Consider the following 26,655-nt stretch of genomic DNA (forward strand, 5'->3'; position numbering starts at 1 on the left):
CGACCCCACAACATCGGAGGAGTCGTCTGGAGTGATGTTGATGCCATCAGACTGGCATTGTATAGTGTTCAGCGATGAATCCCACCTCACTCTTGAAGCAGATGAACATCGTGTTCATGTCTGGGGAAGACGGGGCCTGCGGTCCCAATCAGCCTTTGTAAAACCCCTGGCCATAACCCCTGGTGTGATGGTGTGGGGTGCTATTTCTTATGACAGCAAGTCATCTTTAGTCATCCTCCATACATTTCAACGATATGTTGATACCATCCTGCGGCCGGTTGCATTACCATTCACAGCATGTCATCCTGGGGCCATTTTCCAACAAGATACTGCCAGGCCACATACCACTCGCGTATCTCTGGACCGTGCAGCTGATACTCTTCCTTGGCCAGCAAGGTCACCAGTCCTTTCACCAATCGAGTATGTCTGGAACATTGTAGGCCTCCAAATTCGGGCAACACAAAATATCGCAGATCTGGAACGACAACTGATTAATGTGCGGCAGAATGTGTCTCAGGATGACATTAGGAACCTCTATCATCCCTTGCCTCGACAAATTCAAGCATGGATTGCCGCCAGAGGTGGTTCGACAAACTACTAATTTGAACACTCAACGGGTGATTGTGAGCCATGAACAAGTACTATGACCTTGATTTTTTACTCATTTTATTATCGGTATAAGACCTATACACATATTCAATTTCATCAAAAACAACCACTTCCTTCATGGTGCTTCAATTTTTTTTTGCAAAAGAGTGTTTATGCTAAATTTATTTTTCCCCTTTTAGTTTATTAAAGATTTTATGAATTTTCTTTTTAAAAAAGCTTATTTTATGAAATATCTTTTGATTGTTTTAGTCTCAATGACATGTTACCAGTCAAATTATTCAATTGAAAAATCATTATTTAACAATAAATAATCATAATTTTACTTCTATTACATCAAATACTCAAAAAAACTCATCACTTGAGTTTTTTTTTTTTAGTCCAAACAAAATCCAAAGTTACATTAAAATCTCATATAAACTCATTCAAAAGCTTTTTCTGCTTTATCCAATACTGGAAACAACAAAACTCCCACAGTTTTAGTTTATTCATAAAATGAAGGTAAGTGCAAATGAAGGTATCATTTTAACATTTGATTTTAAAAGAATACGAATACAATTTGGAAAACATCGTGCACCACAATATACTGTCATCCACAAAGATTGTGTGTGCAAAATTTGAATTCAATAACTTATCAGGAAGGAGTTTAAAAATAGATGACAAACTTTTGACCACAGCGACAAACACTATGGGTCAGCTACATAAAAGTTTATAAAAATGAAATATATCGTACCCTTCTCCATTTCTGTTATAAGTTTGGGCTTGATTCATTTCTCACAAAATGCATTATGGAACAAAACATTACAGTTTTTGTCCCATTGCATCAATATTTAGTTTCTTTACTAACAGTACAGTTAATTTCACTTATGGTTAGTCCTAGAAGAGTTACAGTTTCTGCTAGATGGATTAAATAATTCAACAACTTAGTTTTTATTTTCTCTTAAGACTGAAATGTGAAGGGGTAAGGTAAGAGATGTCTACTTCTTTTCTGAATACATATAATGAAATAATAAGATGAACTGTTTACTATTAAATAAATAAAAAAGCTGTAGAATTTTGAAGTGGAAGATTTAGGGCAAACTATGTGAAGAAAAAGTGAAGAATTAGGGCTAATTCTAAAGTAACTGCCATTCGGTTACAGGAGTCAATAACATCTGGTAATAACTAAGGTTTTTAGGAAAGAATACCAATCTTAAAGACTTATTTTGTAAACCAACAGCCCAGTGAATATGAATATTAGCAGTTCAATTCAGGCTCAAACCCCGGCAACTACATGAGCACATGTTTTTTCAAGATGTGACATCAGCACGAACCATTTCCTCTTGTTTCCTCCAGTCCTCTATGCAGCCATTCTTTGCCTTAAGCAAACACCCCTATCCTCTGCCTTAATCAACCTAACCAAATCGAAATGTTATTAAATTTTTTCACGATTTAAATTTAACATTTAAAGTGAGACAAAAATGAGTAGCTTGTATTTTATATTATTTTTATTAGTTATTGTAGCTTAACATTGATATGAATGCTCAAATTATTATTATGCTAAAAATAATAGCATTTTGATACAAATTAATTAAAAATTTTTATGTATGTTATCTGCATCAAATTAATATTGCAAGAAAAAGAAATGGTAAATAATGTTTCACAATCAAAACCTGTAACTGTATCTGCACACAAAGCTGCAGTTTCAATAACGGTCTGTAGTAATTTTCCCCATGTTTAACATTAATATGGGCTCGTTAGACCCTTAAAATGTTTTCCATAATGTAATCCTATACCTTAACCAGTTAAAACCCTTGTAGGTTTGCTGTACTGAATTCACCAAAGGAGCAGTCATAATACAATAATTGTTCATTGAAGAAGTACAGAAGTGATAGGTTTTTTTATTCTCACAAACAAAATGGTGATGTGAAAAATTAAATAACTTTCAATTTCTGTTTTCTAATCAATGAAAAATTAATATAATTTAATTTAGAAAATTTAAAAGCAGCTTATAATTCAGAAACTCTTAAATATTCAAATGATATAAATGCTTCAAAAATTTAATCAGAAATGTCTCTAATTTTAATAACCAGTTGTTTTGGGGCACTAAGCTCCTTCATGTTTAATCTTTCAGAAATAATTTAAGAATACAGTTTATTTTAGTTCATTGCAATTTGGAAGTTGCATTAGTATTGCCAAGTTACTCTTTCTGGTAGTGACAGAAGCTTAACAAAACTTAGGAACATAAAAATTCATTAAAGGAAAGAAAGAGTAAACTATAAAAAAAGTCAAAATTAATGTAGCATTTTTTTTACATTAATTGCATTACCATTTATACCATTTCAGTGTTATTTGCTGATGCTCAGAAATGCATTTTGAATGCTTTTCAGCTAAAAGCTTTAAATCATTATTCGTATTATTTTTCTGAACATGCGATAAAATTATAAAAATTAGAATATCATGATTTTAAATAATTAATAAATATAATAAACCACAAATATAATTAATTTGATTCTATGTAGGGACATAGAGTTACCTCAGCTTCAGGTGTAGAAGTACTATCCAGGCATGGCTCAGCCATCGTGAAATCTTGGCGATTTGGAAATTTTTTAGGCGTGGTTACATTAACTATAACTGTGATATGTACTATATACTAAATTACTCTCTAAAAGTTGACACACATTTCTTATTTTTTATGCTGTCGAGGTTTCATTATATGGTCAGACATTTTTATGACAACTCTCTATAATCTGTTCACATTAAAAGGAAGTACGTTACTACTAAATTATTATTATTAGTAGAAGTATATTATGAGGACTTGCAAACTGAGTAAGTATATAAACTTTAGCTGGCCAACTGTCTTTCAAATCATTTTAAATTTTTGGGTTTTATGCTATGATTTTATCTCGTACTAACAACTGATTACGAAAAACTTTAATTAAACAGTGTTTGCCATATTTTTTACTTTTAGTTAATTTGTGGGTATTGCACTTTTTAAAGTAGTTAAAATATCATCCCTTGGTTTACAATTTTCTAAGAAAAAGACATGGCCTTAAATAACAACAAAACTGGGTAACATACAATTTATGCATGGATACCTAGGAAAAGTGTCAGAATTATATAATTGGATTTAATGATTGGGTTCCACAACCTGGTGTATTATATGTTACTGCTCAAAAAATAAGTAACAAACAAATTATAATGATTACAATCAAAATCTATTAAATGATATAAATCAAGTTTACAAAATAATGTTTTGTGGATAGACAAGATTATATACTGAAAAATACCAGCAAATAAATGAAAATTGCATATATTATGGCTATGATATTTTGACATCTTGTATTAAGAATGTTCCAACTGAATACTATCAGATAGCTTGCATGATATCCTCACACTAAAATGCATGCTTGACAATGGTAACTCATTCAGTTAAAATACCCTTTATCACTTGCTATGGCAGTGATGGCAATTCTTACAAAAGTATATTTTGAACTCTTAGTACCCACTGAAACTGTAGTTCTTATCTTAACTTTTCATATATAGTCTACTGCAATCAGATCTGGAACTCCTGGAAGACAAAACATATGCTATAGTTTCTACTAAAACAAGCCCTCAACACAGTAACTTTTTATGAGTATCCTATATAGAATAAATGTATAACCAACAGACTACAGAATTCTGTCAAAATATCTGAAACATATTACTGAACCACCAGCAAAAAATAAGAGTCAGTGCAGGCATCCTTTGCCATTTCCACACATACTAGCAAACTCCCTCAAATAATGCTCTTTTTATATCATTTGCCACTTACTAATTCTCTCCACATCAAAACTCTCTGTGAATCACTCTGGAGGTTAAAACTAAATTCATGTATAAAATGTACTCATCCTGGATCCATCTTAAATATTCATGGAACCAATTCAACCAGGCTCTGATATAAAATTGCAAACACACACACACACACACAAAAAGGGGGGAAGGGGGAGCATAAATAGCCAATCTTCTTACAAACAATCTATCCATGAAATCTGCACGAAATAATTTGCCAAAATATGGACCCCTTTGTATTATAGTCTGTTACTTTAAAATAGACACTTAAAGGTTGTAGTGATTTTTTACTTAGGATCATAAACATGAGCCATTATCATAACATGGAGTGCATGAGGGGATTTTAAAAAATTAGACGATTTCAGCTTTTTTTCACAATAGTCATTATTATGGTTTTGGGGAAAAACGGCCTTGAAATGCCTATTCTAAAGTAAAAAACTATAATAAAAAGTCCAAAGACATTTATGAGGTTGTTAACATTTTACGGTGTCTTAATCTTCGCCAAAGAAAGTGTTCGGTGCAGATGTGTTCCTATAGACTGTTTGATGAATAATAATGATCAGGTAAAGATGCTAAAATGAATTTAGAGCTCTCTGACAACTCTGAATGAGTTGAATGATTAGAATTGCACCAGCATGCAACATTTCTCTAACCTTCTAATGTATTTCTTTATTCAATTTTTTTTAATTAATGATTTTTAATTTTCTTATCTCACCTTTCTTTAAATCTCTTAGATTGTAATCTACAGAACAAATTAAAATTTTAAAACAGTTTTGTTTTGCCTTCTGGGTTACAGTTTTCAAGCAAATTTCATTCATACATTTGAAATAAGTGCCGAAAACACTAGATCAAACATGTATAACTTTAATTCCAAATAGCAGACCTGATACACCCTTCTTTAATTTGTTGCTTGCTACATTTACAATAATGTATTTTTTAAAAAAAAGTTATTTTTTATGGATGTCTTATTACATGCCAATTTATTAAGCTGAATGAGGGTTAATTATTGTTAGATTTTATGCAGAGTATAGGATTATTAATTTCATTGGTAATATCGAGAGCAATAATGTTCAACAAAATGTCCTGTTTATGTCAATTAAAGGTACAGAATTTTAATCCTACTTTCCGAGTTATCATTATAAAAAACTGGAAATGAATTTATTGTAAAATGAAATTAATTCAACATAGGATTTGAGTTAGGTTTCTTCCAGACTGGAAGAAGTTGAAAAAAAAAACAGAAGAAAAAGAAAGAAAATGGGAGAAATTGACAGTGAAAGAGCTGAGGGGCTGATGATTAATGTTTTCTTATTTCTCCAATAAACTCCTAAGTAATTAATTTTCTCCAAAAATCCAAGGAAAAATGAAGTACGATTCTTATTTATTTATTGATGTGCTATTTCAATAAACGTTTTCTCCTCTCAGTAATTTTGGAAAGACTAAGAAAATGAATATTACATTTCATGATTTTATATGCAAATTGATGTTTTAATGGATATTTAAATTTCTTTATTTTTTTATTTTTATTATATTAAAATTTTTTTTTTTATTTTGCTATTCAACTGAATTTTATTTGGTGTAAGTGCTAAGCACATGATACTGAATTAATGAATTTAACACACAAAATGTTTAATAGAAAGACAAAAAAAAGTTTTACAAGCCATCAAAGAAAGCTATACACTGATATGAAAAGATCACCAGCGACCGAGTGGTAAAATCGCTAACACTGGTAGTTTGGTCCGAGGTTCGAATCCCGCGAACGGGCTGGCTGCATGGGCGTTTTCGTGGTTTTCCCCATGTGTAACGTGTATACGAGCCAGTTTCCCTTAGAAAGTCCTTTCCCTTAGGCAGATAGCCTTAGAGGCTTTGCCATAATCATACACACACACATTGATATGAAAAACTGAGAAAAAACTGGAAAAAAATTGAAAAACATATGCCAACACTTAACATTTCATCGGGAATTCTATACACATGCTGCTATTAAATTTTTTATAATTTTGCTGTTAAATTACATACAGTTTAATAGCAAACAAAATTATGCTTAATAATAAAGCTAAAAAGACAAAAAAAGTGGGTTAACATGAGTGAGTGAAACAGCAGACTGGTAAACTACAAGCTCAAGAACAGCATAGGAAAACCTTAGCGAATCTTTCTGGGCGACCGTTACCATCTGAGCCCTTTCAGATTTTTCTTTTTAGTTATTCAATTTTGTTTTAATTCTTCCTTTTTTTTATACATCTCAAGAACAGCATAGGAAAACCTTAGCGAATCTTTCTGGGCGACTGTTACCATCTGAGCCCTTTCAGATTTTTCTTTTTAGTTATTCAATTTTGTTTTAATTCTTCCTTTTTTTATACATAAAATGGAAATATTTGAATTGATTAATTATATAAGAGATAGCCAGCCACATGCCAGATCCATGCCTAGGTTCCACCTGAGGCATATCTGCACAAATCCTATATTCAACAAAAGTAATTATTGTATATCATGTTACAACTTTTTTTAATCATCTTTTAATTGCAATTTTATGTTTAAAAAATGCATGGAATACTTCAAAATTTTTAAATGAAAAATTAGAAAATACCTTTCTGATAAATATAAAATAACACTCAAATAACAAAGAGTAATAGAATTAATATAAAAAATATTTCATTAATATTCAAGGCTCCTTTTGGGGGGGGATTTAACTTTCATTCCTTCTACAAAAATAAAATTAATAATTCCCCCCTCAAATTCTCTTAATTCATTTTTAGTTGAAAGGGTCAATTTGCCCGCAAGGACTATTAATTTCGTTTTGGCCTTTTGCATTGGATCACTATGGATGTCGATTCACTTTTCAAATTGTTACCACCAAATATTAGAGGCCTGTATTTTATTTAAAGAAATTAAATAATGAAGAATCTGCATAAATGTATGCATGTTTCTCGCACTGTGATAAAACAATGGTACCTTAAGTCATCAAATTTTGAATGATGTACATTTCAGTCCGAATATGGGAATCTTGAAGCCCAAATTCAGAATTTGTTTTACTATCTATTTCATATTTTGTAAAACTTTAATGAATATTTGAGTAACAAACTCAATGATTTCACAGTAAACAATGGCAACACTGTGCGGCGGAAAAATACTTTTATCTCCAGCGCGAGAGACTGTGTATCCGAAATCCTGAAGATATGCTCACTTTAAAATGATTTTGCGATATTGCTCTTGAATTGAATTTTATGGCATTATTTTTTAAAGAATATGATATTTGATAAATAAAGGCAACACACAAAATGTTAAAAAAAAAAAAAATCCCTTTGGGCATATTGTAAAATCTGAAAGTTTCAGATTTTTTTTTTTCCCCCCTCCCATTTCTTTTACCTAGGAAACATTATGAAAAATTTCAATTCTTATTTAAAGTTTTCTTCAGCTTCTTTCATCCTAACAATAGTAACTGGCAACATTTAAAATATTGTAAATGCAGTTTCCTAATTCAGATATGATTGAACTAAACTGTATTCTGAAATTAAAAGAGCTGATCTTAATTTAATTATAAGAATTATGCTAATTTTATTAATATTTAAATTTTAAGTTCCTTTCCTGTCGATTCTTAACTTCAACTTACTACTTTGATCAGAACATAGTTTTAGAATCATGTCTGAATACATAATGCGGAAGAGCGGTATTTAACCACGAAGTTCTTCGGTCTTAGTGAGAGAGCTACCAGGTATTCTGGATAGCACACGTCCGCTTTTTTAGGCTACTATCTCATAAGCTATTATTATGCTCGGCCATACTTTAGGCCCTTGATAACTTTGCAGTCTATTAACATTAAGAGGTCAACTCAGTTAGAATCTTGATAGCTTTGGCTATATCTCTTTAGTTTAATTCTTAGTCTCTTAAGTTCAAGGCCAAGTATTGACTTTTATTGTACACTTCAAAACGGAGTTCTGTTAAATCTTATTTGAATAATAAATAAAGGGTTATTCACTCTTCCATCTTGTTGTTTCCTGTCACACGAAATCAAGCGATTATTTGCTTATCAGTTCTTAAGATTCTTCATGTTCAGCAGTAACTCAGCATTACACTGCGAGGAATCCCACATTTTGGCGCCCGAAAAGTTTTCAATGGACCATGTCGTTAGTGTACGGGAAGTTTACATTGACCTCTCCGACCTTTCAGGTCCCTCAGACGTCCACGAATCCAATGGAAGGATTCGGATTTATCTTGGAAACAGTGTGTGCCTCTATGAAGCCAGCCACAATATTTGATGGCAAAGGTTCAGTGATGACCTTCCTGGACCAACTGGACCTGCATTTTACTTTATACCCAGTAAACACCATCACTGCAACAAACCTACGAGGTCAAGCTCTCTGCTGGTATAAAAGTAACTGGAAAATTTTTGTTGGGGGACACAGGTTCGGAATCATTGAGCTGGAAAAATTTCAATTCTGCGTTGCTAAAAGCATTTCCAGTTGTCAAAGACCGTGCGAAGTTAGAATCAGAATTGTATAGTAAATACTAAAGTAGTTTCGAGGAGCTGACAGAGTTCGTTCTAAGGAAAATCCAAATCTTCAACTTACTGTACAGGAAGAGGCCAGATAATGAACTTATCGAAGTGATTTTATCCCGTCTACTACTGTCAGCTCAAGATTTCTTTGAAGTCTGTAACCCGCAAACATTAGAAGATCTATTTCAGCTTGCGGTGAAGTTCCAAAGCTGAAGGAACTCGGAGAAAGCACAAACGAACCAGTTTGGCCAACACTCAAGGTTTACTCCTCAAAAGAAACCGCAAGCAGAATTATACAGCACAATGCGTATCGGCAGACAGGAAAAAGTGAGAAGTTCAAAGTGTCAGTGTAAAGAGGCGGCGGGGAACCAGAATTTAAATGCAAACCGGTGACCAAGAAGGGGCAACGGTCACCGAGTGGGAAAAAAATCCCTTCAGAAATACACTAATAGTGCAAAATATAGTCATGCCAGGGATACATATTCTTGTAAATAATGTACCAACCACTGCGTTCCTGGACACGGGTAATCAATGTTCATTTCTCTGAGAAGATTTTTTTTAAGAACCATTTTCATCATTATAGACTATTTAAAATCACAAGACAAAAAGTAATTACCGCCTAAGGAAAACAGTGCGTATGTTTGGGAAAAACCGCACTACATATACAAATCAAAAATTAAGTGTTAAAAGTTAACTTTTTAGTCGTGAAAAATTTACTCACATCCATAATATAAGGCGTCGATTTTTTACGTGCAGCCAGCACGAATCTTAATTTTGAGAATTCTACGTTTCAGGCGCACATGGACCCTGTGGAAGAAGAGGAAGGGACTCTGCCAGAAATGGGCTTAGACCACTTGAAGCCTGAAGGAAAAGAAAAGACTGAAAAGTTGATAAGAAAATTTAATTCTTTGTTTAATGAGAAACCTGGCTTCTGCCAAGTTAGTAAACCACGCTATTGATATAGGGAATGCCCCTCCAGTCCGGTCGAAACCATATTGATAGGATAGAGTCAAGGAACAGATTCTAGAACATCATATAAAAACAATGTTAAATAAAATCATTGTGCCAAGCACTAGTCCATAAGCAAGTCCAGTGGTCCTTTGCAGGAAGAAAAATGGGCTACTGCCCGAGCACCCGGACGCATATAGGTTTGCAGTTGATTATCACAAACTTAACAGTGTAACAAAATATCCCACGTATCCCCTACCAATAATTGATGAAATCAGGAAAATTCGTACAACTAGGTTTATGACAACCTTAGACTTAACGTCTGGTTATTTTCAAATCACCATAAAACCTGAAGATGTTGGAAAGACTGCGTTCGTTACAAAGTCTATGCCTTCTTAAGAATGCCGTTTGGGTTAAGCGGAGCACCAGCTACTTTTCAAAAAGGAATGGACATAGTGTTAAGGCCAATTTGGGGTAAAAGTACAATAATTTATCTTCATGACATATAACAGTCACCAGCGAAACATTGGACAAACGCGTGAAACATTTAGAAGAATTTTGCCTTACTTAAAAAGGCTGGTTTTTAAATAAATGCAAGAAAGTGCAAGTTCGAGGCTAAGGAATTGCGGTACCTTGGGTAAAAGATTTCGAATAAGGGCATAGAGACCGATAATTCAAAAATATTAGCGATTGAAAGTTATCCTCCTCCAAAAATGGCTAAGAAATTATCTTCATTTTGGGGCTTATGTTCCTATTAAAGATTTCGCTAAAATTGTGGAGCCTCTTCTAGTGCTGAAAAGAAAGAAAACTAGATTTTCTTGGACAGCCGAGGCGAAAACAGCTTTTGAACAACTAAAAAATGCCCTAATTAATGCCTCAGTCCTTAAATTCCCAGAAGGCAAACAAGATCTAGAGATCGCTGCAGATGCATCCTATTATGCAATTGGAGCTGTTCTTTCCCAAAGGGGGCAACCGATAGCTTTATTTTTTTCCCGAAAACTATGAATTCTACCCAAAGGAACTATTCAGCAACAAAATGCTCGCTGTTTTATTATCAGAAACGCTCGCTGTTTTATTAGCAGTTCAAAAATTTCATTTCTACTTCGGAAGTTCTCCAATAACAGTATACTCGGACCACACGGTAGTGGGTCACTTGTATTCAGGAAAACATTTATCGCCTCGCCTGATACGGTGGACATTAAAGTTGCAAGAATTCAATTTAATTATAAAACTCATGCCAGGAAAAGAGAATTTAGCTGCCGATGCCCTTTCAAGAATACAAATAGATGAGGAGGGAAATACAGTTAACTCGTAACTGGGGGGGTGTGGTCTCAGAAACCGCTTCAGGTGTTGTTCCTATAACCCATATTCTATATTTAGTCTGATTGAGTGGATTCTCCTGCTAGCTTCTCCTTTTGTGACCTTGATAATTCTCACATATTGGCTAACATTTTTTGCACCTGCTTCATTGTGAAATTCTATTCCATTGTCTGAGAACGGTATGTCAGACCGCACCTCCCTCTCAGTGTTACAATTTCTGTCCCAGGTGGAAACATGGCTCTGAAACTCGATCCGAGGAATATCATATAGCCTTCTAACTCGCGTTATGCAGAAGTGCTGTAAAGAATTCTTGATGAAGTGGGAAGTGAATTTAGCGATGATGATGAATGCCAAGATTTTGCAAATGAAACTTCGCATTCCACGACATTAGAATTTTCTGAATCTGACAACGAATGCAATGAACCAGAGACTGAATCCATTTTATCTATAAAATATTATTATAGGAGGAACCGCTTCAAGTGGTCATCTATTGAACCTCAACAAAATGTGAGAACTCCCGTGCATATTTTAGTTCTTCTTCCAGGATTAAGAGCATATGGAAAATTAGGTGAAAATATGGATCCTAAAGGCATTTGTGAAGTCCTTTTCACAAACGAAATATTAGAGAAAAAGAAAGAACCTAAAATGCCAGTTTGTTTGGTATGTACACAAAAATTACGTGACGAATGTGCACAAAAATATGCTGAGTAAGCTGATATCTTTTGCAAGAACACAATGGTATTACTGATAGTAAGATACTGTCATTTTTTTATGTTTCGTACAATATTTGTATTTTTCATCTGAATGTATCTATCACATGTTAAATTAATGGAAAATAATTATTACTTATAAAAAATAACAGTTATTCTGGTTTGTTTTGCATAATTTACATTTGCAAGTGGTTTCTCATAAAAAAAGTTCATGTTGCAAAAAAGATGTTCCTAGTGTTGATCGATTTCTTTGTAAAATAAAATTTTTCTTTCTTTTCAAAGATAAGTGAATGTATGGGTAAAATAAAATTTCAATATTTTGATTAGAACATTTTATTTAAACCATAACAAGATGCGGTCTCTGTGACCTCACGTCCCCGGTTATGTCCCATTATTTGACCTCCCCTGTTACGGGTTAAGTGTGCTATGCTCACTTCAAAAGTTATCAAGCCCCGTGACACAATAGTTGAGGAATTAAGAAGCGATCTGAATTCAAAGATATTTACATATATTTTGAAGACCCTGAAAAGTTTGAACATATAGCTTTAACAGCTATTCGCAATACGGCGCAGCATTGTGAAATAATCAAAAACTTTTATTCTATACCAAAGTAACAAATAATAATGAGGAATACCGACCAGTGATCCCAGCGAGTCTACATTTAAATATTTTAGAAGAATTGCACGATCTGCCGTCCGCTGGTCATTTCGGAATTCGAAAAACTGTACAGAACGCGAAGCGGTTTATTTTCCGCAGTTACAAAGAGTAGTTACGGCGTATGTTAAGTCGCGCCAGTTAATAAATGATGTTAATTACAGCCTGGCCGGATATTTAAAAAACCTAAAGACCGCTTTTCCAAATGAAATAGTTGGCATTGGACCCTACCCTAGGACAAAAATAAATAAAAACAGACGTAATCAATTGTTGACCATTTTTCAAAATGGGTAGAAATAGTTGCTCTTAAATGAGCATCAGCTAAAATTGTCGCAGATTCATTTTTAAATAGCTATATTTTAAAATACGTGGCCCCACTAAAAGTAATATCAGATAATGAAAAATAGTTTGTTAGCAGTATATTTAAAAATTTGTGCACAGGACTTGGCATATGCCATCTAAAAATGGTACCATATAGACCGCAATCGAATATTGTGGAACGCTTAAATAAGAATATTGTAAAAATCATCAGGGCATACGTTAAGAATTTTCATGACCGCTGGGACAGCTAAGTCAATGAATTAGGTTTTGCCTTGAGAACAGTAAAGCACAATACTATACAGAAGATCCCTGTTAGTTATTTTTAGAAAGAAAAATCTTAGTGCCTTTGGATAAGCTTTTCTTTGTACAGCAAAGACAAGAAGAATTCAAGTTAAAAGGCATATAGAGAGTTATCGAGGAAGCAATTAAGAACTCTGATGTAGCAAGATAAAAGCAAAAGTTGTATTACAATAGAAATAGAAGAGAAATGGAATATAAAGTGGGGCAGAAAGTACTCAAGTTGAAACACTCATTATGATCTGAACCCGAAAACGGGGTTGCGAAATTTGAGGCCAGGTTTGAAGGCCCGTATATAGTGGAGAGAATACGGGACGCAACGTTTCATTTAAAGGCCGAAAATGGCCAACAACTGGTCGCAAATACTGACCAGATAAAACTTTACATTAGCCCAAACCATTTTCAAATTTTGCAGGCTTTATTACAATATCCTGAAAGGGAGGAAAGAATTCTGCCAGCTCAAAAGTGCAGCTGGGGGTCCCCCAACACAAAAAAGAAAACAGACTGATCAATCACCGATTAAGTGGATCCAACCAGGTAAAGGTCCAGGCGCACAGAAATGGAGGAATGTAATGTCGATCGACCAACGAGCCAGAACCGAGGATTCAACAAAAACACCTGTACCGCCTGCTGAGGAGGTTTCAGCAAAATTGAATTTTCAACGATGTACAGAATCAAGAAGACGTAGACCGCGTTTTCCAGTGGCAACAACTAATAGGGAGGCCCAAGGAGGTCCAGAATTGAGGACGAGAAGAGATAAAAGACCAGCTGATACAGCCGTACCTGACCAAGAAGTTTGAAAGTCCAAGCACAAGTTCAAAGATCCTGAAGGACGAATGGCCCCACCAGAGCTTAAAAGGAAACTCCAGTTTCAATGTACTGCCATTGGTTTCCTTTAGTGCACTCTACTTTAAGCAATTAAGCAAGCAGAAAGGAAAAACCCCGTGGGGCAGTAAGCAAACGGGCGTCCTCATCGCCTGCCCTGAGTAATTAATTCAGTTTGAATTAGCAGACACCTTTGCACAAAATATTTTAATTACAATTTATATATTTAGAACAGCGGTCATTTTGTATGACCACTGGGCTTTCTAGTAGATATATATTGCATGATGCGCCGCCCAGTCAGTGTAGTGGTCAGGGAAGCTGACTGCGATGCCGAAGGGCCTGGGTTCGATTCCCGGAGAAGGCATTGTTGTAACTGTCCGTCCCCTTCATAGAAAAGGCAATGGTCGCCCACCTAATACGTGCCTCCATAATAAACAGACCGGCCTTGGACTCGGTTACATCTGTAATTGTTCACAATCTGCCATTGAAAAAAAAAATATATATTGCATGATGCATTACCGTTTTCCTTCCCATATGCACAGCAATCTGTTTTCGCTTAAAAATATCTGAGAATTGCATGAACTTGCACTGCACACTCCTAAATTACTAGATTAAAGTCACTGTTTAACAATGGAAACATCCCAATTTGACGTGCCTCATTAACTTCATTTTAGCAGAACTTCATTTTATCAGTCTAGCATTACGTTATAAACTCTAAGGGATGTCAATACACGAATTTAGCCGGTTTTGCTTTAAATAACAAATTTCATGCAAATCAATAAAATATTTTCCCTTCTGATTTTCATATGAAATCATTGGACTGTTTATAAATCAGAATTGTAAACACAGTGAGAGAATGAAGATAAAACCTCCAATTTACAAGTTTCTCAGAGATTTTGAAGACCATATAAAAATATTAATTATGAATCTGATAAATAAATTAAACCTTAACACAGAATAAATATTTTCATGTCACTGCATAAACAATCAGCCTTCTCAGATATAAAAACCTGTAAAGTTTCAACTGAATAATTACACAGTTATGCTAGTTTATGCAGCCTTTTAAAGTAGAAATAATGAACACCCATTGAATCTGAAACAAAAATTGTATTAAATGGCAATAAAAAAGGTAGGGGGAATATTAACATGCAAAATTCATTACCCTCACACTAAACATCAAACTACTGCCTTCAGCACTGTTCTTTAAAATTATTTACTGAAATTCTTACATATAAATCATAGAAAGTACACATGTACTCTACCTTGACACCAACAGGACTTAAAAATGTTAGGAAGTCCAGTACTCTTCTATTATCAAGACCAGATTAAAAAATGTATGTACATACGGATGCGTGTGTTTATGTAAGCATGCATATGTGCATGTGTATGTGTGTGTGCGTATACATACATATGTGCATTCATACATTCCAGTCCCAATAGTAGAAGAGAACTGAAAGTCCCTTCACAATCTAAGACATAACTACCACACAGTGCTGATCCTAGCCCCATGATCCCATGTGCAAATTAAAATTGGCTGTCCTTTTTTACAGAAACATAATGTACTTGATAATCATTCTGCTGCTCCTAAATTTCATCGCCCATGTGCTGTACACCATATTTCACCCTGCTATCACAATGTTGTAGAAAAATTACCAATCATAAATTAAACACCTTATATGATTTGAATGCATTTTTCTTAGATTATATGACACATTACAACTGATGTGACTTTTAAAAAAACTATTATTAAAATTTCCTTCTAAACTTATTTCAGCTGCAAATTTCTAGAAGTGGATTAATAAATACATTTTAATTATGCAAATATTGTTTGCAACCTCTTAATTTATATAAAATGGTATGAAAATTATCAGCCACAAATATGCAAAATGAATCTAACTTAATTATTAAAAAACATGCAAAAGGTATACTTGGTAAGAATTATACACCAGATTAATGTATTGTCAGATGTATTTAAAGTGGAAATACCAGATTAATATCTAATTTCCTGCATCAAATATTAGGATTAGTAAATGATGTTAAATGTTTTAAGAGAAAATTTCATATATAACATGAATTGGACAATGTACTAAATTTACACAACTTGCTGCACATCAGCGTACACAGCTTGAAATAATCAATATATAGTTATATTTCAAGTATTGTATCACAACCTATATATATTTAAATGTACAAATATACACATAAAAATGTACAGAAAAATAAACATGATAGCCATTTATACATAACACCGATAATATAAATTCCTTTCATAAATTTTTCACACCACATAAGCAGAAAAGCCTCAAAAATCACTTCTATGTATTTCCTTTTTATTTAATACTATACGTTTACTATACCAAATGTGATCGTACACGCGCTGAAAAGTACTATCATAAACATTCAGTACTTGTAAGACTATAATAACCAAATAATCTTACCATTTGGATTGTATAGTAGCAATAATATAAATATAACATTCATTTGTTGAATGCAATTATGTACTTATATAAAACTGCATAAAATTTTGCATAAGAAGAAAAAATGAACAGTTTAAAAAGAATTCATTTCTCCGGTACATTAAGAGCTCTCTTTTTACAGATAACAAACATTGCTAGTGCAAATAAAATAAGAATACATACAAAACGATTCACTTCGTTCTTGCCATGTGCAGTTCTTCAATCATAACTTCATATCCAAAATACGATAAAAGATAAATAAAGTAAATTATAATATTACCAAACAAACACACATTTGATGCTAGAACCACTGACCCACTTTCGCCCAACATTCAGCGGAGTATTGAAACACTTGTTGCCATTTTTAAGGAACAAAAGATATAGTTTCAGCAGAACGAATTTAGCTCGCCGTAAGAAATTCTAAAAACCATTGTAGTGCTACTTGTCGTAAATTTAGAGTAATGCAAACTGTACAAACTTTTCGTGACAATAATAACACAGACTGAAGATTGAAAATGTAGCCCAGATGAGATGCAATAAAAATTTATCAAAGATATAACCTATTTTACATCAGTTGGAACTAGTGAAATAGTTCAAATTGAAAATTTGCAAAATGTGAGATCACCGGCCGTGAAACGTTAGAAACTTTGATCACAAACAGTTCGAAGTAAATTCAAATGATGGTGAATGCAACAGAGCTTTCAGGATTTCATCCATGGGAAACTTGAATACGAGCTATTTGTCTTCAGAATGTTTTCCGTTCTTTTAAAAGTTTTCTGCCCCACCAGACTTTTAAATCTCTTTTTCCCACTAATAAAAATGAAATTTCTCACCTGCCTAAATTTACTCTGGGCACACCGCATTTCTTTGTTTCGTCATCTTAAGTGGTAACAGATACGAAACTCTGGACCGTTTTCCTGTCAGTAAGGAAAACTTCTTTATTTATATCACACTGATCATTATTTAAGTGATATTCCTATTTTTCATTTAAAAGTTGGTATAATTAAAGCATACAAAGGACATAAAGCTGCTGACATTCCTTCAATTTCTCCAATTTAAAAATAACCTCTCTTTGATTCCATTTTGTATGACAGCTCAGCATTATGATTCTTTACTCCCTATTGACCGAATGGATAAGGTGACTGAACGCCGGTACTCGAGAATGAAATACGACCTGTGTGTGTGTGTACTTTGATCATGGGTCAAATTTCAAAGAACGGGTTTCCGTTTTCTTATTTTTATCTTACCTGTAGAGTTCAGTATATAGCATTATATCCAAGCATGGTTGGCATGAATATGAGCAGGTGATCTTTTCCGATAAAAGCCGATTTCCAGTTTTTAACTCGTTCGTGGAGAATATATACAGACTCCTATATACACCATCTCCCCAATTCTTGCACATATTTTTCTGAAATAACTATGCCGTTTGTTTTAATCTGAAAATATCAAATACTTGAAAATTAATTTAAAAGAAAATATTCACAGGGCTTTTGAGAGACCTTTTTCACATATCCGTATCTAGCCATTAAGAAACCGAAACAAACATATTTCTTTAATATGTTATGGCAATTATATTTAAAAAGTTGAAAGTAATGGCGTACGTATGATTCCTGAAAGTGTAGGAAACAAATTAAATGTGCAAGAAAAAGCTTCACGTGAAAAGAAAACGTCGAAAAGAAATTACTATGTGAAAAGAACAATTTATTTTATTGTTTTTCCCTTTACTTTTTTGTTTGGGTCTTTTCAATTTTTGTTTTCCGAACTTTTTAAATTTTTCCATGGCCTGTGCACATCTGTGCAGCAAACTGTCACAACTACATGTAAATCGAATGTACGTAAATTGGAAGATGCTCAAGAAAATTTGAAAAACGAAAAAGAAATGAATATTGAAAATCCTTTTGCGGTGCAGCGTTATCATCATCTTCGAGCTTTCGATTTAATATCAAAGGCACTAATAATAGACGAAGAAAACAATGGTAGGTGTTTTTAAAAATTTCTGTTATTCATAGTCGTTAAAGAATTATGCACATTTCACTTTGGTATATTTTTAACATTCCTTTATCTAACCTCGACTGCAGTTATGAAGGCAAATTTATTTATTTATTTATTTATTTATTTTTTTTGTCATATTCTTTTATCTTTATTGTATAGTCGAGTAATACTGACAATGTTGTTAAAGATTACCATTATGAAAATTAACTTGCTACTTCTTTTAAGCAACAATATATGATGTTTTGGTGTCTCTTGAATTGGAAACTTCCTGAATTATTTTCAGTGTTCAAAATTTAGTCTCCACTGATGAATACTCAATCTAATTTCTAACCTAATTGGATCTAAATTTTTTTAATGGTTGTGTTGATAGATGATTTTTCCCCCCCTCTCCCCTCTTTTTTTTTTTTTTTTTTTTTTTTTTTTTTGCGTTAACGTCACTTCTTTTCACTTTGGTATATTTTTAACATTAGAAATTCCTTAAAGAATTGGCTCTTATTTTATAAATTTGTTTTCAGGTCGAAAGGAAAGGGCAATTGAATATTATCGGAAAGGCATAGATGAACTGAGGAAAGGCATTGCAGTGAATTGTAGTCGAGGAACTGGTAAATATATATCATCTGTACTCTTGAAAAATTTGCTGATTTGTTAAGCTAACAGAATATGGGTTGTTTCTTTAAATATTTTTATTTATATATTTATTTCTCTTTTCATTCTGTATTAAGAATTTCAGAAGAGTCACTATTCAGGGCTTAATTTCTAAAATTAGAAATGCTGAAGTCCAACAGCCGGTTTTCAGGAAACATGAATAAAAATAAAATACAATAATAAATTGATAATTAATGTTAACCTTTTTAATGATCATCAATGAGCTCAGCTCACATTCCTGTTACACATTGTAGCGGGCATAAATGAGCATCTCTTGAATTACAAATTTACAACTGACTCTGCTTATTTGAGGAAAAAAGAATTGCTTAATCTCGCAATCACTGGAAGGTTAAATTAAATGTAAAAGTTCAATTAATGACAAATAGTTTAATAAAATATCAGTTATTATCATAATTCAGGCTCCAGCGGGAATTAAATTTTATCCAAAAAACTAGAAAGTATTTGAGTTCGCCCCTGATGGGCTTCTGTAGAATTTTATCCCTAAATATACAATGCTATTAAACTATTCAAGCACATAAATCATACTTTGGTTGATCTTTGGATTATGGTAACTTAACGATTTTTTGGCGACCAACTCTGCTACAGCAACCCTTTATTTTTTTTTTTTTTTTTTTCCCGCCGCAATTTTATCTTCACGAAGTAAAGACATGTTTTTTTTCTTTTTATTTACTGAACACTTTTTCCAACAATCTACTAGCCAAATTATACTTATACTAGAAATTTTATCTAACAAAACTGCTTAATCATGTCAAATATTCACTGCAAAATTGGGAAAAAGTGCACAATCGCAAACTCCTTGCGCATTTTTCACAATAACACATATACATAAACCATGTACACGTCGACTTATTTTTACTTAAAAAAACATCCCAGAATTGCACAAAAACGGCATTGCGCACACTCTTCACTATAGCCATGTACACTGCTTTTTTCTCATAAATTAGAAAAATTTCATGAAAATGCATGACAATTTTCTGAATCTTTAAACCCGGTAAAAAGAACATATATGAAATTACCTTATCGCGAAAAAGTATATAACCTTTCCAAATATGAACATTTCCACATATAAAATAAATAAAATATCTAAAAACTTTTAACTCTTAATTATCTATTATATTATAAACGTCACCAACGAATTCATACCGCAAACATTACAAATACTTAGTGTAAAATATTTAAATTATTTCCATGCTCGTTTACTTCATCTAAAACGTATACCAAATTCCTACAAACATAAAATTCACAAAATAACTATCATTTAATTAAAATATCACTAAACCATGTACACGTCGACTTATTTTTACTTAAAAAAAATCATCCCAGGATTGCACAAAAATGGCATTGCGCACACTCTTCACTATATCCATGTACACTGCTTTTTTTCTCATAAATTAGAAAAATTTCACGAAAATGCATGACAATTTTCTGAATCTTTAAACCTGGTAAAAAGAACATATATGAAATTACCTTATCGCGGAAAAGTATATACCCTTTCCAAATATGAACATTTCCACGTATAAAATAAATAAAATATCCAAAAGCTTTTACCTCTAAATTATCTATTATATTATAAACATGACCAACGAATTCATACCGCAAAAATTACAAATACTTAGTGTCAAATATTTAAATTATTTCCATGCACGTTTACTTCAACTAAAACATATACCAAATTCCTACAAACATAAAATTCACAAAATAACTGTCATTTAATTAAAATATCACTAAACCATGTACACGTTGACTTATTTTTACTTAAAAAAACATCCCAGAATTGCACAAAAATGGCATTGCGCACACTCTTCACTATATCCATGTACACTGCTTTTTTCTCATAAATTAGAAAAATTTCACGAAAATGCATGAAAATACTCAATGTATACTACTCGGACATATTCCAAAATACTACAAACATATAACTCACAAAATCACGATCATTAAATTAAAATATAATTAAATTAAAAAACACTACTTAAAATATAAATAAGCACATACATTAAATTAATAAAAATTAGATTACAATCCTAGTTACTTTAAACTAAATCATTGCTAATAACAATTTTCAAATAATACCATTTTAATTTATTTACTCCTTACATTTAGAACAATCCATAAAAATAATATCCTCAAATGATTAAAAATACTAACTTACCTAATCTTCTTCAGAATCTTCATTACATCGCTGCAGTACTACTGCTAATTTCTAAATCCCAAATCCAGTAGTCAACTGGAAGTCTATTCACCAAGTAATAAGAAATTAATAAAATTTCACCTATACTCAAACTACTTTCAGCAAACCATGTACCCTTCCTTACACTCCTTTTCACAAAATGTCCATTTTCACCATATTTCTTGCACCACCATTTAAACTTGTAATATCCTTCCTTTCACACAATCTCAACTTATTATTATTATCAGATAAACACATTAAAAATTTAGAATTCACTTTACATAGCGCCATGCAATCCGAAAATTAATCAACACTATTTCACACAATACACAATGAAGCTTTTCCAAATTAACCCCCTTTTCCGATTAAAGAACTATAATTCGTCCATTAATGTCACGTTTCACACAATACAGAATATAGCTAAATATGAAATTTCCAGACTTCCCCCCTTTTCCGATTAAACAACTGTAATTCGTCCATTAATGTCACATGACATATCTCATGATCTCTCATTGCCCTTAAACAAAATAATGCGTAATCGGAACTGAGTGCTTCTCACATTATTACCAAAGTCCTAGGTAGTAACCTTTATCGCCTCCAAAATGTCGCCAAACTACCAGTTACCATATTCCAAAGATCAGCCCATACTTTTTTCAGTTCAGCAATGAAAAAAAAGTAAAATGATTAAAGCATTGTTAATGAATGATAGAAACAGTATGAGAATACACAGTATCATTTCTTTACCTTGATGAGACTATTGCAGAAAATTTTAACAGAAAGATGATGGTAGAGAATCTTCAGAAAAGTCAAACTCTCTCTGACCATGATCCTTTGCTGATATAATTATTGCAATTAAGCGGAACATGCAACAGGAAAAGTACCTGTGAATTTGAGAGTTGATCTATCAGCTGAAACACAACGCTAACCGGGTAGAGTAGACTTTCAGGTACGCCTTGTATTATGGCGAAGTTGTTGTTTTCATTTATGGTAGCCTGAGTAGTTGAATGTTATAAAAACCCTATTGTGACATAATCGGATGCATGATTCTGGGAAATTTTGATTCATGGGATGTTTTGTAAGCGTTTTTGTGTTGTGTGTAGGTTTGATTCTTTAGACGGTAAAATGGCCGAATATAGTAAGATTAATTTAAAGTTTCTGTACGATTCAGAGTGAAAGGGGAAAAGAGCTTTAATTGACTGGTGTGTAAGTAAATGAAGGTTTATTTAGTAGCCATTATAAGTGTCCTGTATGTAGGAAGGATATGCGTCTAGTCAGACATAAAAACCGTTTAGATGGATTTGAATGGGTTTGTAGGAAGAAAGGTTCAGATGGTCACTATGTGAAGCATTCAATCAGAAAGAGTACCTGGTTTGAAAAAAGTCATTTGAGTATGATTGATATTTTGATTTTTACGTGGCTCTGGGTGTACGAAGCAAACTCGAAAATCATGGTAAGTGAATATTTGCTTTTGGTAGTGCTTAAATGTATAACATGTTTTTCCTTTTTTATGTTATTTTATTGTTTGGTTTAAAATGTATTTTATTGAGATTATGTATTTTTTGTTTGCCTATATTGTAGAATTTGGTGCTCCTTTGACTGGTAAAAGTATAGTTTAGAGTATCCCTTGGCGATTTTTGGCGGTACATGGATACCGATTTTGTGCAATTCTTTGACTCGTTATTTTGGCTTTGTGTAGTGGCGATTTTCCCCGCAAAATCATTAGATCTGGTCCCGGACACTTAGCTGATGAGACACTTAACCGACAGGACATTTAGCCGACATGGACAGTTAGCAGACAGGACATTTGGTCGACAGTAAGTCTCGTTCTTCCCAATGCTTTCAGATTTCTAATACTTACATATTCCATTACTGCTTTGTTCAACTCATCATGCTGCATTCATTCCCGTATGAAGTCGTTTCACTCCTCCCACTAATGAAATTTCCTTTCCCTGTCAAGAAGTAGAGTAATTCACCCTACTCTTCGCCACACTGGATCTACCTCTTTTTTCTGAAATACTATTTACAGTTTAGATATCGTATACAGTCAAAAGTCGTTAATCCGGACTCGTCGGGACTTCGGCGATTCCGGATTATAGATCATCAGTTTAAATCTGGTAAGATGGCATGCAGAAATTATAAAATTAAAAATATGAAACCAGAATTTATGAAATAAAGAACAATTATGATCTAAAGGGTATCAAAATTTACAAAAAAAAAAAAAAAAAGCTTAATATTTATTTGTTTACTTTATTAAACATTTCTTTCAATGTAAGCTGTTTAAGTTGCTTCATTTTTTATGTGATAATACATTCTCTTTAATTCTATAAACAGGCATAATTTCTTGTTCAGTTACAAAGTTCCGCTGTTCAAATCTCATAATTGCTGTGTCGAGAATACCGACTAATTTGTGAATCGAAATTTTTTCGTTTTTAATAACCTCTGTCACTTTCTTCGCTATCGGAAGTGAATTATAATGATGAGGAATTTGATTTAAATCATATCAAAGGAGTACATCGAGACGTAATACTACATTTAGTAAGCAATTATAAGCCATGTAAAATAAAAACATCTGCGCTGAAGATAAGGATAGTGCTGACAGATCAACTTCCAATTCATTGCACACCGCGGCGTTAAAGATAAACAAACGTTAAAATTTAGATAAACAAAGGATATGCCTTTATCCATTTTTTGCAGCAATTTCACTTTTTGTTTAATAGACTTCGAAACATACTTTCGCTTTGTAGATCCTTTACATATTAGTATATATATATCAGAAATTTTATTTGACATAATCGAAAGTTCAAGCTTACTTTTATAAAATTGCTCTAACAGTCTGCAAAAAATAATAATTCGAAGATTAAGGAACAATGCAATCTGCAACATTAACTGAATTAGATAATTTTAGCTTAGCTTATACCGTTCGTTATACATTAAACGCACATTCTTACATATTTTGCGCACTCGCACACGCATATTCGCAGCCGTAAAGGTCTTACACGCACTCGTAATGCGCGACGCATGCACAGAAAGTTCGTAGCTTTGAGGTCCGGATTATCGGTGTCCGAATTAACGACTTTTGACTGTATTTATTAATCTGAGATATGGCTCCAGCCCAGGAATTTGTGCCTTATGGCTACCTAGCAAAAGTAGGTTTGGTTTATGTAATTACGGCAAAGTCGAAGGGTTATCTGCGTAAGGGGAGGTATATCTTCATGGAAAATTGGCGTGTATACACATTACACATGGGGAAAACTACAAAAACACCCATGCAGCCAGTCCATTCGCGGAATTAGAAATTTGGACCGAACTACCAGTGCTCAGCGATTTTACTACTTGGCCACTGCTGCGCCTAACAGAAATAGAGTGGCCGTTTTACTTAATATATAAACTGTCTCTTCCATTGAAAATTGCTCTTTTTCCAAATCTGAATACCTAAATAAAATTCACTATTATCATTATTACTATGTTTGTAGTGGTCCTTGTAAGTGCTTATAAGTCCTTATATTTGAAAATAAAATATAAAGGCCCTTATAGGTGCTTACTTTTTCTTTAAAGCCCTTATTTTTTTGTTTTTAGTGCTTATTTTTTGCTTTTAGTGCCTTTTTATTTATTTATTTATTTATTTTTTTGATGAGCATGCTATTTTTCCCCATATAAATCTGAAACTAAATAAACAACTTGTTTTCCTAATATGGAATGTCAGATGGTGAACCATACTCCCGGGGAAATAGCTTTTCCCCCTTTCTCTGCATTAACATAACCTTTGGTATGCATGAAGAGTGCAGACAGGTGCCCCTCGTTCTATTGGTCAAAGAATTGCGAAAGCAGTAGATTCAGCATTCTTTTCCTTCCACCCATATACTATACACATTTGAATCTCTATCAACATCTTAAAAATTTGCATTCTCGTTCTGCTTGATCAGTTCATATTCGTGTTTATTATGATTGTTATGCTTATATTATGAATGTTTATAATAACATAGTTGCAGTAACTGCTGAAGTATAGTAAACTTCCAACAATGATTGTGTTTTAACACAGTTTAGCTTTCTAAGGAATAATATTCGGAATGGCTTAAATAAAGGGAAAGTAATTGAATAGTCAAAATAATTTCTCTTTTTTCCCCCAATACATTATACAGTATGAAGATTGGGAGGAAATCTCGAATATTGAAACTGTTACAGTTCGCTGCAAAACAAGCAACGGACCTTTTTTTTTTTTTTTTTTTTGTCACTTTCCAATCTGGATTGAATAGGACTAAAAGTTCTGCAGTCTACCAACCCAAGCGAAGAATGATTCTATTCCGGAAATTTAACGCCATCTGTTGAAAATTAGAATGAAAAACACCCCAGTTATTTAGTTCTTTATTCTCCCAATACCGGCAGTTGTTGATTCCAATTGTGTAATATCACATAGTGAAGAATTACGGCGCACGTATTGTGCAATAACGTTTGCGATATTTTGCAGAGATAATTAATTTTAATGTTCAGTGCGAGATTTGTTTATGAACACTTAAAAGAGTTTTACTGTGCTTGCTAAGCAGAATATTTTTTAGTTCCGTTGGTTTATTTTTATATGATGCACATATTGAAATGTCAAAAGCATTTATTTAGCGGAAAAATCTAAAGAGTGGCTACGGTCTACCCCCGCCCTCCGCTCCTTCAAGTTAAGCTCGACTGTCCGAATATTCGCCAATTTCCAAGTATGCGGGTTAGTTAAGCTTTTACTGTTAAAGATGATTGCATGAAGCAAATTTCTGTCTTCTGATTTCAGAAATGTTCCTCTTTTTTTACTTAAATTACTTTGCTTGCAATATCTGTTAAGAAAAAACTGAAATTTAGAAAATGTTCAAAATTTAGATTTAAATTATTTAAATATCAATATGAGTGGAAAAATAAATTGTATTTATTATTAGGTTCCAAGCATATACAATAAATATGCCTTATTATTAATTATTTTCTCTAATTAATAGCCACACCTTGTATATTAATGTTTTTGAACTGAAATTTCATCATTAAATCTTGTAATATAGTTTAGTTTTTCATAGTTTTTTTTTTCCCCCTCTCACTGTAAACTAGTTCTGTAAATTGAACTATTATTTAAAATTAAAAACAAAAAAAAAGTAATTATTTTCCATGGTTGAGGTAATGCTTATTCTCTCTTAATAAGTACTTCATTTCTCATATTTTAAATTACAAGTCTAATTTTTGAGGTTATGCAGTTGTGTATGATGTAATTAGACAGGTGCTTATTTTTTTTTCTTAAAATGTGCTTGAAAAGTGCTTATAGATGCTTATTTTTTTAACTAAAATGTGGCTATGAACCCTGATTATTCTTGAATTGAAATATTGGCAATGGAATGTTTTAGCAACTCTATTTTAGTTAGTTTG

At 32.9% G+C, this 26,655-nt stretch overlaps 2 protein-coding genes across 3 annotated transcripts in view; one reads left to right on the forward strand and one right to left on the reverse strand.

Moving 5' to 3' along the window:
• ERR (estrogen-related receptor) overlaps positions 1-16,779 on the reverse strand; it is a 169,014-nt gene extending 152,235 nt beyond the window's left edge. For both annotated transcript variants that reach the window (XM_035358148.2, XM_035358146.2), the window contains exon 1: positions 16,623-16,779. The gene's annotated coding sequence lies outside the window, so the exon portion shown is untranslated. The remainder of the gene's footprint in view (positions 1-16,622) is intronic.
• Positions 16,780-18,013: 1,234 nt separating this feature from the next.
• The window catches only part of spas (spastin), a 68,664-nt gene continuing 60,022 nt past the window's right edge, over positions 18,014-26,655 (forward strand). The window contains exons 1-2 of the mRNA XM_035358151.2: positions 18,014-18,415; positions 18,947-19,033. Coding sequence (XP_035214042.2) covers positions 18,043-18,415; positions 18,947-19,033 — 460 coding nt within the window. The 5' untranslated portion in view covers positions 18,014-18,042. The remainder of the gene's footprint in view (positions 18,416-18,946; positions 19,034-26,655) is intronic.

Source organism: Stegodyphus dumicola, chromosome 12, assembly GCF_044657685.1.
Source record: "Stegodyphus dumicola isolate Sdum_Otavi_A_Nest chromosome 12, ASM4465768v1".
Taxonomy (NCBI): domain Eukaryota; kingdom Metazoa; phylum Arthropoda; class Arachnida; order Araneae; family Eresidae; genus Stegodyphus; species Stegodyphus dumicola.